General features: G+C 32.3%; 1 protein-coding gene across 12 annotated transcripts in view; it reads left to right on the top strand.

Moving 5' to 3' along the window:
• Positions 1–19,987, top strand: part of NBEA (neurobeachin) — a 629,692-nt gene that overhangs the window by 65,058 nt on the left and 544,647 nt on the right. For 6 of the 12 annotated variants that reach the window (XM_039873014.1, XM_039873019.1, XM_039873011.1 and 3 more), the window contains exons 2-7: positions 2,104–2,335; positions 5,465–5,565; positions 5,806–5,901; positions 15,257–15,378; positions 16,802–16,940; positions 19,377–19,496. In XM_039873014.1, coding sequence (XP_039728948.1) covers positions 2,104–2,335; positions 5,465–5,565; positions 5,806–5,901; positions 15,257–15,378; positions 16,802–16,940; positions 19,377–19,496 — 810 coding nt within the window. The remainder of the gene's footprint in view (positions 1–2,103; positions 2,336–5,464; positions 5,566–5,805; positions 5,902–15,256; positions 15,379–16,801; positions 16,941–19,376; positions 19,497–19,987) is intronic. The other 6 variants (XM_039873022.1, XM_039873023.1, XM_039873020.1 and 3 more) reach the window with 1 other exon arrangement.

The following is a 19,987-nucleotide window of genomic DNA, read 5'->3' as shown; positions in this document are numbered from 1 at the left end:
TGGTAAGACTATTGTATGGTAAAAATGTTTGAGCTAGTTTTCATAGATCTACAAGTAATTTCTAAGAGAGTACCTGATCCATAATAAACTAGCATCGCTGGAAACATAAGGCTATTTTATGTTACTTTGGAGGTATGTGATTAGGTGATTACATTTTTTAGCTCAAAGCTGGGGTTATAAGGGAACTGATACCAGCTAACCTTAACTAAATGCTAAGTGTAGCCTAACTTTGTTCCTGTGTGTTTATAACCCAGTTACTTTATTTAATCCTCATAACAACCCTATTACGTAAGAACCTTTATCTCTATATTGTTGATGAAGTAACTGAGACTTAGACAAGTAGCATCATTAAGGTCATGCCACAAGTGAGTGGTGCAGCTGAAAACCGAATCCAGGAAGTCTGAATTCAGAGCCAAACTCTAACCACTCTTGTAGCTGTTATTGTTAATAAACCAGAACTAGGAGGAGGAGTTGAAGTTGTTTCATACATAGAAGTAAAACCAGCCTTTAACCAGAGAGAATTATCTAGGTCAGTTTTTAAAAATGTCAGAAGTTATCATAAGGACTAGTTTCTTATAAAGTTGAATTTTGGAGCTATTACAGAGGAAAATGTATACAGAGTATAATATTTTAAAATTTGAGGATATTTTGTTTTTAAATTCTTAAATTTTAGCAGATTTTTTAGCAGAGTATTTAAAAAATACTCTTAACTGAGATTTTATTGTGTTTGTATGGATTTTTGTGAAGATGAACTTACTCGGTTTTTGATCCTGGGTCCTCTACTTACTAGTCTTTTGATATTTTGCAATTAAACTTTTTATGCGTATGATTTTTTACGTGTAAAATGAAGATAATAGCTATTTTCTCATAAACTGTAGAGAGAATTAAATTATATATGTAAAGCACTTAGAATAGTACTAAGTAGAATGTAAGGTTAGGTGGCGGTATTATTATTACTATTATTTATCACATATTATACCATGTGGTCATTTATCCATATTAAAGAATACCTTTCATTGATTGAAAGTTAATTCTACCAAATTTCTTATCCTCATCTATTCCTAATCTTTTCCTGTGCTTCCCTTTTATCAACTACTCACAGTTTATGGCTCTCTTATTCATTATGTATTTATAAGCCAACCGACTGTTTTTGAAATAGAGTATTCATACCACATATATATATATAATGTCTCTCTTCTTGGAATTTAGCACTATTAATGCATGGGCTTATTCTTGTCCATGGATATGTCCCTAGTTCCTAGACAGAGTAGTACTAGTATTTAATAAATAAAATATTTGTTGAACGAATCAACGAATAAATAACTTTAAAATTTTGTATATCGCTATTATTTTCTTCCTAAGTTTTCCATTCTTGACCAAAAAAAAAAAAAAGAAATCCAGTTTGTCAATGTTCTTCTTTAACAATAGTATTTATAACTGACTGTAATAAACAATTCATGTGTTAATGATCAGTAGAGAATAGAGTGCCAGTCTGGTATATCTTTTATTCTCCGTGTATTGTCAATTACTATACTTAAAGAAGCATTTGAGAGGGACAGCAGTACTTTTGACTCATTTGGCATAATGTCACAAGTCAAATATGTTGCCAATAAATCAACTTTCTTTACCATTTCACATTTTTATAAAGTATTACAAAATATTAGGTATTTCTCTTTTAAATTTAAAAAAAATTCTGTCATTTCAACATTTACATTTTATAACTTAAAATATATCCTTAGTGAACTATGCTTCTTCTAGTGATTATCCCTTTCAAGAGCCAAACCCCCTTTTCATGGGAACTTGTCCTGAATCCTACCTACCCAGTAGTCACTTGCTCTGTTTTGCTCTGTTCTTGTAGATCTGAAACCCCATTTTTTCATTTTTTTAAAAAATTAGATTTATCAAATTTTAATTCTTATAGCACCTTTCACTTATCTGTAGCTTACAAAATTTTATCAAAATTAATTTTAGATTAGAAGATTTGACTTTTTTTAGAGTAGTTATGGTTTCTTGCTAGTTGAATGTTTGGTATTATTTTATTTTATTGTTATAAATAACCTCCAACCTTACCATTAGTCATTGTTCCTTTCTGTTTAATTTCAGCTGGTTGGTGGAGAATTTGACTTGGAGATGAACTTTATTATCCAGGATGCTGAGAGTATAACATGCATGACAGAGCTTTTGGAGCACTGTGATGTAACATGTCAAGCAGAAATATGGAGCATGTTTACAGCCATTCTACGAAAAAGTGTTCGGAATTTACAGACTAGCACAGAAGTTGGGCTAATTGAACAAGTATTGCTGAAAATGAGTGCTGTAGATGACATGATAGCAGGTATGAGGTTTTCTGACAGGAAAGTATAATTTAAATGTTTATAAAGATTCATGTACTTCTTTTTATATTCTATTGGTGATTTAGATTTGTCGAAGATACCTTAATTTAAAACAGATAAATAGAAATGAATGGAAAGTTTGCCTTTTATATTAAGGGAAAACCTGACAAATGGAAGATGATTTCTTCTGTATTAGACAAACATAATTCCTAATTTTGCTTTTTCATGTTTTAGAAAAATCACAAAGGAAATTTAACTTTGGGTGGTGAACACACAGTGCAATATACATATGCTGTATTGAGCTGTACACTTGAAATCTATATAATTCTATTAACCAATGTCACCTCAATAAATTTAATAAAAAAAATCAATAACATGGAATAAGTGCTATGAAATCTCTCAGAAAAAGTACTTTGCTATATAATATTTAATTAAATTTTTACATAATTAAAATATCACAACATATTTCTATATAATGGGCATTTTATCAAGTTCTCGGAGCTCCATGTTCTTTAATCTGGCTTCTATGGAACTCTGACTAGGAGGAACTAAAAGTCTTAGGATAATTAAGCATGTTATATTTTTTTTGGAAGTGTCCATTTTACTTTGAAATTTTTTGGAGAAGCTTTTGAATGAAAATAAATACATTGTGCACTAGAACATCAATTTTGCATGAAACTTAAAAAATTAAAAATTTTGTGTTTGTTATATTATTTTAAATAATAACTTTGAAATCTGTGATTCTTCTCAGTAGTCCTTTACTGCCTTGCAAGTTCGTTCTCTTCTGTGGTTAGGTGTACTTCAGTAAGAATGTTTTGAAAGATGGTCCCAGATCAACAGTCATTCCCAGAAAATAAGTTTAGAGTTTGAAATGTAGATTCTCTTAAGCCATGAATCTTCAGCATAAGTTTCTTCTGACATGAAAGGGTTTTCATAATTCTAAAAGTGCTAATGTGACTCCTAACAGTGCCATATCTAATCCTTAGAAGTAGTTTAGAAGATAGAGAATCCACTGTGATATTTTGATTTATTCTTTAATTAACTTTAATGTAGTAGAACAAAACATTAAGCAAGACAGAATATAATGAAGAATAGGTTAAAAGTGAATGCTTTTAAGAATTTAAACTGTTTAAAATTTTTGTTTTTCTCATAGAGTACGTTAATATTATTTCTAATTGCTTTCAAGGTGGTGTCTACCTCTATTTACAATGATTTAACATTGTCTATATTGGTTCCTAATGTTTCACTTGAAAAATGAGATTTAAACTTAAAACATTTTTAATGTAGACATACCATTTCTGTAAATTCTAGCATTGTTTTACAGGAATTTATTTGTCTAAACATATATGTACGTGTTTTATAGAAGGTAATGTGATCTTTGAATCCTTTATCTGGATTTAAGCCCTTAATTATTATCATTACTTTTTGGTAAAAATGTGACTACTATGTTATAGAGTGTATTTTTCAAAATGAGCCACAAGTAACATGTGTATTTGGTTACTGGTACCTAATTCATGAGCATTGAGATGTAAGGTAATAGTAAATGTGATAGTACCACAGATGTTCATATTTACACATTTTCTATTATATGAAGCTTCTTAATTCTCTTATTCTTTGTTCTCAATAATAATGCCGATAACAAAACTTTTACTTTTAGTTATTTTAAGCTTTGAATAAGTGTCCGAAAAATACCTCTACCTTCTCAGTAGACATTAAAATTTAGTTAACATACTAATGAAGCATTAGTAACCACAAAAACACGACTGTTTTCACTTTGAGTATTTTATAGCATGTTAATAAGTTCAAAGAGGTTCTTTTTGTTCAATACTGTGAAAGTATTACTAGAGAGTGGTTAAACTTAACATCCACAGTAAAATGGATATGCCATCTCTTAAAAATAGCATATCCACAGTCACAATTTTATCATAGAGATTGCTAACTTACTGTGACATTAAATGAGAATCAGTCAGTTATTTATTGATGAAAATAACCAAATTAAATTTCTATTTCAAAATACACAATAAATATTTTTAAAGTCTCAAATTCCAACTATTAATCTGTATTAGACAATCTATATTATATATCAATAACTAATTCAACTTATCCTACCTAACCTAATCTTTTTCATTAATTGATGATAAGTTGTTTAGAATATATACGTGTGTTGATTGTAATAACTTTTGTAGTATCTTTAATACTTAGGAAGTGCTTTGGAAATCAAGAAAATGAAGTAAATATATTTAGATGTTTAATTTTTTTCAAAGAACAGTTGATAGAGGTATGACTCACAGTGTCTAAAGATGAGAAAGTAATTGGGGACATGAGATTAAATGTATATATTTTTTGTGATTTGATGACCTAGTGTGTCTCTTACATGCACATAGACACATTACCATAATAGATCACTAGTAATGTGTGTAAATAATACTTCCATTAGAGACTCATGGGGGTGAGGAGGGTTCTGCAGCTGTACTGCCTGGTTAGAGTTCTCGCTTTACCACGTACCGGAGTGGGTTCTTGGGCAATGTGATCACGACTTTCCTCACTTTCCTCATTTTTAGAAGAGGATAATAGTACTTACCTTCTAGGCTTGTTATGAGGATTTGTGAAGTTAATACATGTAAAACACTTGAAATACTGCCAAGCAAGGAGTAGGTGCTCAGAGTTGCTGTTAATATGCCAAGAAATATTTCAAGGACATATTATAAAAGAGAATATGGTCAGCCATCACTTTTGCATTTGAAAATAACCTTTTTAAAACATTAAGTCATTATACTTTTGCTTATTTTTGTCTAACTTTTCCTACATACAGCTGTGTGTGTGTGTGTGTGTGTGTGTGTGTGTGTGTGTGTGTATGTATTCTGGAACGATAAAACCTATTTTATATATTTGCTAAGAAAACTTAATTGGAATGGAAATCTAATAGGGAAAATCCTAAAACTTAAATATAATTTTTTGTTTTTATTTCTTGACTTAAATTAGAATGACTATTCATGAGGATGTTTAGCTAAATTAGATGTACTATATATGTAAAATGACACTTGATAACTTCTCTTCTTTAAAAAAGTATATTACCTTGACAGATGGCAGCTCATGACTAGAGTTCAGAATAACTTTATTTTCCTTTGAAGATCTTCTAGTTGATATGTTGGGGGTTCTTGCCAGCTACAGCATCACTGTCAAGGAGTTGAAGCTTTTGTTCAGCATGCTTCGAGGAGAAAGTGGGATCTGGGTAAGCTGTGGTCAAAGGGGACAGTGTTCGTGCCAGTGCGTTAGTGCTTAATGTTCCGGCTTGTCTCTAGAGAGCTATAAACTTGAATTTGTAATGAATACTGTTCCTCTTAAAGAGTTAAGCAAATGATTTAAAATTAATTTCTCTCTGGTTAGAAAACAGTTTGGTGGCTAATGTGATGACGTATTAGTTATTGTTGCTGAATTCCTACAGTGACCTTTCTTTTTCTTGTTTCCTCAGCCAAGACATGCGGTAAAATTATTATCAGTTCTTAATCAGATGCCACAAAGACACGGTCCCGATACTTTTTTCAATTTCCCTGGTTGTAGTGCTGCGGTAAGTTTAAAATACATATGTTTATTTTTATTTTTTTGTTTTTAAGTCAGCTCTGTGAAGGTTTAATTTACATACAGTGAAATTCACCAATTTGGAAAGTATATTTTGATGAGTTTTGAATAGTCCAGTAACCACCACCACAGTCATGATTTAGAACAATTCCATCACCCTCCTAAATTTCCTTGTATCTGTTTGAAGTCAGTACCCTCTCCCCAGCCCCTGTCCGTTGCAACTTCTGATTTATTTTGTGATTGTTTAATTTTTGCCCTTTCTAGAATTTTATATAAATAAAATCACACAGTATATAGTCTTTTTGTCAGGCTTCTTTCACTTCCCATATTGTTTTTGAGGTTTATCCATGTCATAGCTTATCAGTAGTGTATTCTGTTTCTTTTTATTCTGAATAGTGTTACATTTTATTGATATACCACAGTTTATCCATTGACAAGTTGTTGGACACTTGGGTTTTTAGTTTTTGGCTATTGTATATAAAACTGCAAGGAACATTTGAACATAGGTCTCCTGTGGCATGTTTTCTTATCCCTTGAGTAAATACATGAGAGCGAGACTGCTGGGTTTCATAGCAAGTGTGTGTTTCCTTTCATGAGAAACAGGCAGATTGCTTTCCACAATGGAAAATTTTGCATTTCCATCAGCAATGTAGCAGATCTGAGTCTTGTTCATTGTTTTTTTTTTTTATTTTAGAAATTTATTTATTTTTATTAGATTTGTTGGGCCGACATTGGTTCAATAACACGTCATGTGTATATTACATTGTATGTTCACCACCAAAGTCAGATCTCCTCCCGTCACCATATATTTGACCCCCTTAACCCTTACCTACTTCCCCTCCTTCCCCCTTTCCCTCTGGTAACCACGAAACCATTGTCTCTGTCTATGAGTTTTTGTTTGTTTTGTTTGTTTGTTGCTTTCATCTTTATATCCCACATGTGATTGAAATCATATGGTTCTCAACTTTTTCTATCTGACTTATTTTACTTAGCATAATACTGTCAAGATCCATCCATATTGCAAATGCTAGCATTTCAACTCTTCTTATGGCCAAGTAGTATTCCATTGTATATATGTACTACGAGTCATCTGTTGAAGGGCACTTTGGTTCTTTCCATGTCTTGGCCACCATGAATAATGTTGCAATCAACATGTGGTGCATATATCTTTACAGATAAATGTTTTCAAATTTTTTTGGGTAGATAACCAGAAGAGGGATTGCTGGGTCATATGGTAATTCTATTCTTAATTTTTTGAGGAACCGCCATACTGTTTTCCATAGTGGTTGTACCAGTTTACATTCCTACCAGCAGTATATGAGGGTTCCTTTTTCCCCACAAATTCTTCAGTACTAGTTATTGCCCTCTTGATGACAGCCATTCCAACAGGTGGGACACTGTAGCTGTATCTCATTGTGGTTTTGATTGGCATTTCCCGAATAGCTAGTGAAGTTGAACATCTTTTCATATGTCCGTTGGCATTTGGTATGTCTTCTTGGGAGAAGTGTCTTTTCAGGTCCTCTGCCCATTTTTTAATTGGATCATTTGTTTTGTTTTGTTTTGTTGTTGATTTGTATGAATTCTTTATATATTTTAGATATTAGCCCCATATCGGGGGTGTTGTTTACAAACATCTTCTTCTATTCAGTTGGTTGACTCTTTGTTTTGTTGGTGGTTTCTTTTGCTGTGTAGAAACTTTTTAGTTTGATGTAGTCCTCTTCATTTATTTTAGCTTTTATATCCCTTGCTTTGTCTGTCTTTTCAATTTAAGTCATTTAAATGGTTATGTAGTGGTGTACCTCATTGTAGTTTAAATTTTGTATTACCTTCATGAGTGATGATAATGAACATTTTTTTCGTGTGTTTCTTACATATTCTTACATCTTCTTTTGTAATGTTTGTGTTCAAATCTTCTGTTCGTGTGAAAAAAATGGTTTTTTGTCATCTTATCCTAAGAGTTTGTTTTATATTTAGGGTTTAAATGAATTTGTCAGATATGTATTTGTCAAATACTTTCTCTCAATCTGTGGCATGTCTTTTTATTTTCACAATATTTCTCGAAGTAGAAAAGAAGTTCAATTAAAATCGTTTATGCTTTTGTAATCTTAAGAAATCAGTATAAACCAAGGTCACAACATATTTTCACTTATTCTTTGTACTAAAAGTTATGTTGTTTTAGTTCTTACATTGAAGTCTATGATCCCTTTTGTGTGAATTTTTTTATTATTTTTATTTTTTAATTACAGTTGACATTCAGTATTATTTTATATTAGTTTCAGGTGTACAGCATAGTGGTTAGACATTTATATAATTTACAAAGTGATCCCTCTGATTAGTAAGTACCCACCTGGCACTATATATAATGATTACAGTATTGACTGTATTACTTGTGCTGTACTTTGCACAAGTTATAAAACACTCCTGTGAGTGTTTTATAACTGGATTTTTAAATACTGTGTAGGGGAAGGTTGGAGTTTTAAGTTTTGTTTTGTATATGTATATCTAATTACTTCATTATCATTTATTAAAGAGACAATCTACATTTGATTACCTTGACACTTTTCTCAAAAATTATTTGGCCGTGTTTATGTGTATCTATTTCTGAACTCTCTATCTTGTTTTTTTTTTCTTATATCTCTATCTGTCCTTATGCCAATATCACATTATTATTGTAGCCATACAGTAGTTCTTGAAATCAGGTAGTATAAGTGCTCCAAATTTCTTCTTCATTTAAAAAATAATTTTGGCTATTCTAAATTGTTTGCATTTCCATGTACATTGTGAATAAACATGTCAAAATTTATTAAAAACCTGCTGTGATTTTGATTGTATTGGGTTAAACATACAGAACAATTTGGAGATAATAGATGCCTGTACACTATTGAATCTTAACAGTTCATAAACACAGTATATCTCTCCTTTTATTAGTTTTCTTTGACTTTTTTAATGTTTTGTAGTTTTCAGCTTACAAGTTTTAAAAATCTTTTGTTAAATTTACCCAAAATAGTCTCTCTGGCTTTTAGCTATTAGATGGAAATGCAATAGATTGTTTTGTATATTGACCTTATATTCTGAGGCTTTTCTAAATTCACTAGTTCTAGCAATATTTTTAGTAAATGCTTTAGAATTATTTACAAAGGTAATTTTATCTGTGAATAAAGCATACTTCATAATTGTTATGCCTTTTGATTTATTTTATTGCCTCATCACACTGTCTAGACCTCTAGCACAATGTTAACAGTAACCTTCTTGACTCATTCTCCGTCTTAAGGAAAGCAGTAAGTGTTTCACTGTGAAGTAAGCTATTACTTACAGGTTTTAAGACATCTCCTATCAGGTGAAGGGAATTCCTTTGTGTTTACTGAAAGTGTTTCTAATCATCAATATGCTGATACCAGTGTTGAATTTTGTCAGATGCTTTTTCTGGTTTTATTGAAATCATCATATGGCTTTTCTTCTTAATCTTTATTAATGTAGTAAATTACAATGATTGGTATTTTAGTGTTAAACCAACCTTTGTATTCCTTTGATTAAAAACTACTTGATCGCTTTGTATTAACCTTTTCACATAACGCTGGATTTGATTCGCTAACGCTTTGCTAAGAAATTTTGCAGTTATTTTTAATGAGTGATCTAGGGGTGTATTTTTGTGGGGTTTTTTTGTAATATATTTATTTGATTTTTGTCATCAGAATAATATCTCATAAAATAAGTTGGGAAGTATTTCTTTCTCTCTGTTGAGGAATTTGTGTAGAATTGTTGTTATTTATCCTTATTTGTGTTCTAGATTTCATTATCGAAGCCATCTGGGCTGTAGTTTTGTTTGTGGGAAGGTTTTAAACTATGAACTTAATTTCTATAATAGTTATAGAGAAGTTTCTTTTTGGTTTTGAGTGAGGTTTGGTAGTTTGTGTCTTTCTAGTAATTTGTCCAGTTAATCTTAATTGTTGAATATATTGGCATAAAGTTGTTCATCATTATCTCGTTATCCTTTTAATGTCTAGAGCATATGCAGTGATGGCTCTTTCATTCTTGATACTGTATTTTTTTTCTAATCAGTGCAGCTGGAAGTTTATCCATTTTGTTGTTCTTTTAGAGAACTAGCTTTCTCAGTTTTTATCTACATGGCAGCATTGCAGAGAGTGTGTATCTTTTTTGGTTAGAAGAACTAGTTTTGATTTCTGGACCCTTTAGTTCCTACTGTGGAGGTCTAATCCCTTAATTTTTCTTGGCTTACTTTCATATAAAATGTTAGCACTTTATTATGGAATAGGGTTATTGTGAACCTGTAATGAAATAAAATGCCATTTAAGCACTGTATAAGTTGTAAAACATCATGGAAATATTTATCGCTCTTTGGTTATTACTAGTATTTACTAGTACTGAGAGCTCCCATTTCATTGACCATTCCCCTTTTACACTTTTTGCCTTAATATTTTTTTACTAACTTTTTTTAAGTTATAGTTTTAAAGTTAAAAATCATTTTCCAGGTAGAAGTTAATCATTATACACATATAGTTAGGATGGAACATGTAAAATGTAATTGTGGTACTTAGCAGAGAAAGCACTGTCATTGTCTCTAAGGGATAGGCTTTCTCTTAGATGTAATAGTTCTGTTTACATACATATACACATTTTTAATACATTTTAGAAAAATACTATTGATCTGACTTCTGGTAGATCTCAGCCTAATGGGTGGGAAAGAAGAGCAAAGTGTTTTGACAGAAATATAAGCATGTTACTGTCTTATTTATGAAATTAACAAAATTTAACTAAAACAGAGTGAATAACTGTTTTAATAAATTACCCAAATTGCTTGAGTAAGATTGTAACTCATCGTGGTTTTAGCCACTTGACCACCAATTGCCTGAAACCTGTGAATATTTTTTTATCAAACATGATGAATTTTACACACATACACACTCAACACACAAATAATTTTATTTATATGTTGTTAGTATGACATGTTTGCATCGTTTTCGTCTAGGGGATTTAATGTATTTATACTGTCTACCCCATTCCCTTTCCTGTTTTTCCCTGTATGACTCATCTCCGTGAAGGGTAGTTTTGATCCATACTTATTCTGTGGAGAGGAAGAAGCGGGGAAGGAACTAGAACTTCAACAACTTTTATTTCATTTGTGTCATACAAGCTGCATATGTTCGGGATTATAAAGCAGAGTCAGAACCTGCACCAAAATTTGTCTGACCTTAAGTCCAGTATTTTATTTACCAACAGATTGACTTATTTCTATGAATGTTACTTCTGCTGTTGAACTGCTGAAAAATTCTGATTGGAGCTGATTTTAAAATCCTTACTTACTGTTACATTGTTTCTGATAATCTGGATGAGCATGAACCAGTGGCATCTTAGTAAGTAGCAAGAGGATACATACTGCTTGAATCACTGCTGATAGCAGTGCCTCAGAGTGACCAAAATTATGACACTGATGACTTTCCCTCCCAATTGGCCGTATGTACTAGACCTTCTGAATTGTATTTTGTTTTGCAGAGATGCCTCTCTGTGAGGTGCGCTGCTTCCATATGAGCAATTTGGTAACATTTACTCATTCACAGTTAATTGCGTTCTACAGTGATTTATGTAAAGGTGAATGAAATGTAAGGTAGCATTTTTTATGCCCTGTGACTGTTGTGGATATTATTTAGATTTGCCATTCATGATGATCCGTTTCATAAATTTTCTTAATTTAGGAAATATTGTACTTTTCTATTCACTAAAATAGTTTGCTGAAAACACCTCATCTGATCATTAGAATTATTTATTTTGCCAGTTATTAGAGATAAGATCATAGATATTTGAATCAGCTAGACCAAGGGAGAGTGAGAGAGATACAGGTTTGGGGTCCAATGGACTCACTGGACACAAGGAGGGACACCCAATTGTAGGTACCAAAATATAGTAGAGGAGATGTGGAGGAAATGTGAAGGCATCTTAAGTCCAAAATCACAAAGGTAGTTCAAAAGACATACCATTAACACAATGGGAATCAAAGGAAATCTAAGGAATCTAGGAAATGGGTGATAAGATCAGGCACAAATAGTTTGGAAGTAAATAGGTGTGGATTCCATATCAGGGCTACCATCTGACGTTAGCTTTTGAGCATCAAGGGAAGGTATAAGCATTAGTTAAAAACAGTTGAAAAAGCCTAGGGGTACAATATACACTGTATGGAAGGCTTTGATTGGTGCATAAGTAGAAACCAGAGCTTGATGCATACCCTCTAGAAGTGAGAGATATCAGGTCCTTAAAACGTTTATTCTGGCTGTTATGCATTAAATTTAAGAGAATGTCCCTGAGTAAGGGTACCTATCTTGTTGAATAGGTTGGCCATCATAAAGATCTTTATTTATCCATGGGATTATTGGAAATCCACAGTGAAACTCAGAAAAATGCTACTCTGAAGCCTGCCAGGCGTTTGGAACTGTTGTACCAAGTCCAGAGACTATTATTATTTCATTATCATTCAAGCTTAGATTTTTTTCTGTAAGATTTTTCTTTTTTTCGGTTGTATTTTGGTTCACTAGTGTTTGCAACTGTTTGTGATTTAGGGCTCTCTCGGTTCCACCATGGGGAAAATAACAAATGATCTCTTGGATCACATGTCTTTTCTTTGGTTGAAGAGTAGTTCTGGAAAACTTGAGTAGTAGCTTGTCTCAGATTCTTTTCTGTATCTCTTAGTTTATAATACAGTGTTTAAGTTCTAATGTAGGGCCCAGCAGACTGGATGATGGCACCGAAGCTCCAGAAAGTGCTAAGACCATTGGGTAGGGATGAGAGATTACGTGAGTATGTGGAGTAATGAGGAAAAGGGAAGGGATAAGTTGCATTCCTGAATGCCTTTTATTTTAATTTTTTATAACACTTTATAAAAGATTTTATGTTTTATTTTTCAATTACAGTTGGTATACAACATAGTGATCAGATATCTATATAACTTATGAAGTGATTACCCTGATAAATCTAGTGCCCATCTGGCACCACACACAGTTATTACAATATTAACTATATTCCCTGTGCTGTACTTCACATCCCCATGACTGTTTTGTAGCTACCAATTTGTACTTCTTAATCCTGTACTGTGTATCACCCACCCTCCCAACCCCCCTCCCATCTGGCAGCCATTAAAGTGTACTCTGTATCTATGAGTTTGTTTCTGTCTTGTTTATTTTATTCTATAGACTCCACATGTAAGTGAAATCATAGCATTTGTCTTTCTCTGTCTTACTCCACTCAGCATAATACCCTCTAGGTCCATCTGTGTTGGTGCAGATGGCAAGATTTCATTTTCTTTTCTTTTCTTTTTTCTTTTTTAAGGCTGAGTAATATTCCATTGTATATATGCACCACCTCTTCCTTATCGATGGACATCCAGGTTGCCCCCATATCTTGGCCGTTGTAAATACTGCTGCAGTGAACACGTGGATTCACACATCTCTTTGAAGTTGTGTTTTTCTTTTTAATGCTCTAATAATAGTGTTGGAATGAGCCCCTTTTGTGGACATAAAAGGACACGTGGGTATGGTGGCTTTGGCAAAAGGTTGAAAATCCCGACGCTAACCCTGTGACAGTTGTGTTCCACAGGCATTAAAAACAAATTAACATACTTATTAAGTAATGTATGTAATTATGTACATTCAGTGTCTTCAATAAATATTTCTCCTGTTTACCTTGGTACTCCGAAGCAGTAAGTAATGTTTGGTTTAGTGAAACTTACGGAGGTAATAACTAGTGATAAACTTGGCAAGAACTGCATTTTCCTAGCAAACAAATAAAAATAAATAAAGGTTCAATATTTTTCTTTTAAAAGGTAAGAAAAGCTATATTGATGATTAAACTGCCTGAACTAATTACTTAAACATTAAAATCTAAAAGGATCTTATGTGGGAACTATGTTTTTGGGGTTTGAGTCTTTATTTGAAATTGTGTATCTATGTATGCATTTGTATGTGTGTTTTTGTTTTGTTTTTATTATTACAGCAAGCACTTATAAATCTTTGCCACTTTGAGATTTTTTTCATCACCACATATTCAGTGTTTTTGATGTCTTATGTCACATGCTGGTAGTCTAAATTGTATTCTTTACTCTTGAGGAACTCTAATAAATAGATGCAAAAACATCTTGTTATAATAACCTCCCGTAGATTTGGGTACTATGTGCTATGAAATAATGATGAAAAGAGAAAGTTAAGCTGGGGTGATGTCCAAGCTAGCTTCACACAGAAGGACATATTAACCTGGTATTGAGGGGTGATTAGGATTTTACTGGAAGAAGCCATATGGACAGAAGCAACATCATATACGAAAAGGAGAATGGTACCAGAAAAGGTGGGACAGCGGGCATATTCAGGTATACTTTGTAATGTGGAGTAAGGGTAATAAAAGGGAATAAGATCGAAAGGATCTGTTGGAGCCATTGACTGTGCGAAGAGTCTTGAATAACCTGAAGACATTGAAGCTTTAGTTTAGATGCAGAGGATTTTTAATATGTAAGCTATTTATATTTGAGAAAGGTCATCATCCTTTCAGCAATATGAAGGATCTGTTTGGGGGAACAGATCAGTTATAAAATCATAACATAATTATCTTTTAGGTCATAGAAATTTGGATATCTCATAGGAAGGTACATAAATTCACTCAGATTTTTGCTGACGTTAAGACAAGTATTAAACTACCTCCTCATTTTTTCCTTAGAATGGCTAGATTTTTTTATTTTTTATTTTTTATTGTTATTATTTTTTTTTATTTCTCTTAACTGAGTACTGTATTATTCCTTTCCTACTCATGAGTGGATCATCATCCTCTTGGTCATAAATTTCAGTGGTTAAGTTTCTGAATAATAAATCTCATTCTTTCCCTTCCTTTGTTTCAGTATTTTGAGCATTATCTCTTAATACTTATATTCCTTAAATATTGATCCCGTTAATATTCCCTCACACAGCTGTTTTGGATTTAAAGATTCAGCCTCCTTTAATCAAATGAAATATTACTGAAAATCTATCATATACCATAAAAAGCTGAAAATTCTGCAGCATGTGTGTAAGGGACTGTATATTGGTGAAACTGGAGGAGGAATTCTTGGAATACAGCCTGAAACCTATTATGTAGCCTAGATACGAAACTTCATTCATCGAATATTTGAAAATGCACGATAGTCAACGAATAATATTTATGGACTATTTTAATAAGATAACAGTTTTATTTTTATATTTGTCCATGATTTTTTGATATTACTTTATTTTATTTTGTAATATCCATGTTTGACTTTAATTACTGTCACGTTTTCTTTAACTGATACTTTTGTATTTTTTTTCATTGTGTTGTAGGCAATTGCATTGCCTCCTATTGCAAAGTGGCCTTATCAGAATGGCTTCACCTTAAACACTTGGTTTCGTATGGATCCATTAAATAACATTAATGTTGATAAGGATAAACCTTATCTTTATTGGTAAGTAATATACTTAGTATTTTTTTTTAAATATTTCAGATTTGTAAATATATAACATAGTATCAAGGCAACATATTAAATAATATAACAATATGTTAAAATGATAAAGACATAAGTCAATTTTATTTATTTGTTTTTTGCTGTTGCCTCACTAACCCCACAAAACCAGTTTAAGAGTTGGAGTTGCAGACCGTTGTCCAGTCTGTCAATATAGGTCGGTTGCAGGGTTCTTAGTGAGGAAGCTGGTTCCCATCAAGGAGAAATCACACTCCTACCTGATTTCATTCACTTTGCCTTTTTACTTACTTTGTTCTGTGAGCATAACTGAGATATTAATAATAACCATGTAAGAAATTATAATCAGATAAGATTATTTGGTAGCTACCAACAGAATGGGTTCCTGAACCCAACGTTGGACTGAAAGCTTGGTAATTTCAGTCTTCCAATAATGCACAATAGTAAGAACATCAAACTACATACTAGATATTATAAGTGCTTACATGTTTTAACTCATTTAATATTTGCAATTAAGTCCTATATTCACTTACTATTTATCCTGTGCTTTGGTGTCTTCAGCCGTAAAATAAAGATAACAGTAGTAACTATCATAGAAGATTTAATGAAAGAATAATATTTAAAGTGCTTTTTATTCAGTGAATGGCTCTGAAACATGAGCATGAAATGCGATCTATTTAAGAGCTTGTAAACTGTATTACAAAAGATCACGTATGGATAGAAATGAGAAGGAGTTTTAAACAAACATCTGGACTTTCAAACATAAATGGGGTTGAACTTCAGTATGGTGATTGTGAGAGAGCGTACATTAATTTCAATAATACTGTTATTTTTCAAAGCATTTATAATTTATACTATGATTGAATTCACAGGTAGGTACAGTTCTCTGGAAGAAAATAGCTGTTTCATAGTCACATCATTTTTTCAGCTAAAAATAAAAATGTACTCCTTTGTTTGATTACCTACGTTATTTTTAACAGTTGGCTCCAGCATTATTATTATTATTATTATTATTATTTTATAATTTGTAAGCTATTTTCAAAGATATAGTTGAATTAGAGAACAAATTGTTTTTGAAAACATTAACTGTGTAACTGTATTTGCTAATTCCAGATAGTCCTTGAAGGTAGATGTAATCTACTTGGTAGGCTTTTGTGGGCCATTAATTTGTTTTTATGTATTTGTGCTGTTTTAAATTGAAATTTTAAAACGTTCTGCAATATTCTGTTTCTCCACTTTAAATTCCTTCTTTTAGTTTTCTAAACCTTTTATGTTTTAGTCTTTATTTGGTACACGTAATACCCCTCTACAGGGAAATACATTTTATTTTTATAATGCTCTATGTTATTTGTGTAATAATAATAATCTTTAGAGTTCTTTGTATCAGAGGATATTATACTATTCTCAGTTTTCTTTATAGTTTTCGTACTAGCAAAGGAGTTGGCTACTCTGCTCATTTTGTTGGCAACTGTCTAATTGTCACATCACTGAAGTCCAAAGGAAAAGGTTTTCAGCACTGTGTGAAATATGATTTTCAACCACGCAAGGTAGGTATATGTATTATTTTAATTGAAAATGACACAATTCACCATTCCCACTGTCTTAAAACTCACTTATTATGACTTCTGTAATATTCTTTTTATTGAGTTTCTTATGACTCCCAATGCTTTTCCCTGCTCCTTGTCTGCATTCTCTTCTTTTATGTCTACTTTTTTGACATAAAAAGATCAGGCTCCTGACTGTTTGCAGTGTCTTATCTCTGTCATTATCTCACTCTCTGTGATCTATTCTGTGTCATCTTTCAGTAAATACTTACAGTAGTCCCTTTTCCACAGTTTTGCTTTCTGTGGTTTCAGTTACCTGGAGTCACTGTGATCCAAAAAGATTAAATGGAAAATTCCAGAAATAAGCATTTTGTGAGTTTTAAATTGCGCATGATTGTGAGTAGTGTGATTAAATCTCCTTTCTTCCTGCTCTGTCCTACCTGGGAGGAGAGTCATCCCTTGGTCCAGGGTATCTGCGCTGTAAGGGCCACCTTCATTTAGTCACCTAGAAGCCATCTTACTTATCTGGTTGGTTATGAGAGTGGGGGTTGGAGGGAGGAAAGGGGAGAGGAGGGGAAGGGCAAGGGAGGAGAGAGGAGAAGGGAAGAAAGAGACACCATATTCACATAACTTTTATTAGAGTATATGTTATAATTGTTCTATTTTGTTATTAGTTATTGTTGCTAATCTCTTAGTGTGTCTAATTTCTGTTAAACTTTATCATAAGTATATGTGTATAGGTAAAAACATGGATAGCAAAAAACATAGCATATATACAGTTTGGTACTCTCTGAGGTTTCAGGCATCCACTGAGGGTCTTGGAACACATCCCTCTAGGGAAAGGGTAGACCACTGTATTGAATATTTACTGAGTACCAGACAGTGATGCGGGCACTGGGAACATGATAGTGAGCAAAACAGACATCCTGCTTTTGTGTAGCTTATATTTTTTTGGTAATTTTTATTCAGTTTCATGATAGCTTTGCACTCTTTTTCTTCTCTCCAGAGCTGTATTCTTCTGTTCTTATCTGCCTGTGAGATATTGCCATGTGGATGTCTCTCCCATTGGTCAACCTCAGAATATGTAACATTGAATTGACGATCTACAGTCCTATATCCATTCATGTCCTTAATTCCCCTGTTTCGATTAAGAGGCCTACCGTCTTCATAATAGTGGAGACTTAAGTCAGTTTTGTTCTTCATCCCCTTTTTGATCTTTATATCAGTTCAGTTTTCATGTCATGTACTTTGTATCTCTGTAATACATGTTCTTTATTTTTTTCAATTCTTCCCCTGCTGCTTAAATTCTTCATATTATTCTCCCCTTACCTTGGATCCTTTGTCTCTTCTTCTTCTAAACTATTTTACTAGTTCACTGATACCTGATTTATATTCCTGTTCATATTATTTCACCACTCAAACTAATCATTTGCATCTCCCTAACTACAAGATAAAATTTTTAGCTTAGTCTTTCATGATTTGGATTTTGTTTTCAGCTTTTTACTTATACCCTTATTCTGGCAACACTGAGCTTATATATATATATATATAAAATCACTTTTTAATTTTCTTTTTCAAATGTCCAGTCGCTGAAGCTATACTTGTTCAAGTATCTATAACTCCTTCGTAGTTTTTTATATTTTAGAAAAATATTTCTATGTTCTCTGCTTTAGGCTATTAACTTCAAAGAGACTAAGTTTTAGATTCATAAATTTTTACAGTACTTAAACCCTTTTATATTGAAATGGACACTAAAAATGCTTCGTAACCATAAAATGAGAACTAAATATAAACTTATTTCTTTATTCTTCATCACACATTATTAATTTAACAATGCATAATTCTTACTGGATTTATAGTTAATCTATATCTTGGAAGTGAAACCAACCAAAATCTTACTATAAATGTTAAAATGTTGTTCCTTTCACAGATCTCTCTTGACCATGCAACCCAAAGTAGAGTCTAGGTTGTTATTTCTCATTTTATACCCTTCCTTTTTCCACACAGTAGTCATCATGATTCTCTGTCTCTGTATTTGTTTACTTGTAATGTAGATCTCTTTTACTATACCATAAATTTCAGGAACGCTGGACTTACGGTCAGTGTTGTCAAACCTGGCTATTTGCAGTGCCTGGCACAATATAAATGATATCAAATGAATGAACACAAATATAATTTTATTTCCACTGTTTTTGGATCTTGGTTTAGTGGAAGGAGTACCAGGATTCAAGGGGTTCTAGCTCTGTCTCACTCACGAATTTATTCTTTGTGAGTCCCTTCTGCAAAATGAGAAATGGGAGGAGTAACTTGAAATGATAATGAGTGACTGTTAATATTCCTTCAGGCATTTTTTGTAGCGTGTTATGAATGCTATGATTGCTTTTTATACAATAAAAACTAAACATTACTCATTGATATCTCTAATTTTTTCCGTTTCAGTGGTACATGATCAGCATTGTCCACATTTACAATCGATGGAGGAACAGTGAAATTCGGTGTTATGTTAATGGACAGCTGGTATCCTATGGTGATATGGCTTGGCATGTTAACACAAATGATGTAAGTTTTATTTTGATTTGTGTTTTAATATATTTGAGTACATATCACTTTATAACATGAATTAAATAATAAAATAGTTTGGTAGAAACTTAATAGTTTTACTTTGCAAAAAATTTTTTTTCTATTATGTGAATTTTTAAGCCTTAAATTTAATATAATTAAATTGCTAAAAGATATGATTAGTGGTACAAAAAAAGAAAAATTGCTTGGCTGACTTATAAAGTATTAGATGGAAGGCATCATTTGGTGACCGTTGTTTGTTTGACTTTGTAATGCCTGCTCACGTAAGAGGTAGAAGTGATCTTCTTTGTGTCCTTGACTTAGTGTGGGACAGTAGAGAACATATCCATAGTGGAGAAATTAAGGTTGAGTTTTAAAAATTAGGCCCTATATGTTTATGGTTAAAATTTGGAATAGTCTTTTCTAATTCAGGTGAATCTTTCTATAAACGGACAATTATAAATCATTAGAGTTTTAAAATTAGTTTTACT

The sequence above is a fragment of the Pteropus medius genome, unplaced genomic scaffold (genome assembly GCF_902729225.1).
Source record: "Pteropus medius unplaced genomic scaffold, Ma_sr-lr_union100, whole genome shotgun sequence".
Taxonomy (NCBI): domain Eukaryota; kingdom Metazoa; phylum Chordata; class Mammalia; order Chiroptera; family Pteropodidae; genus Pteropus; species Pteropus medius.
The sequence above is the reverse complement of the archived record's forward strand: the minus strand, read 5'-3'. Positions and strand labels throughout refer to the sequence as shown.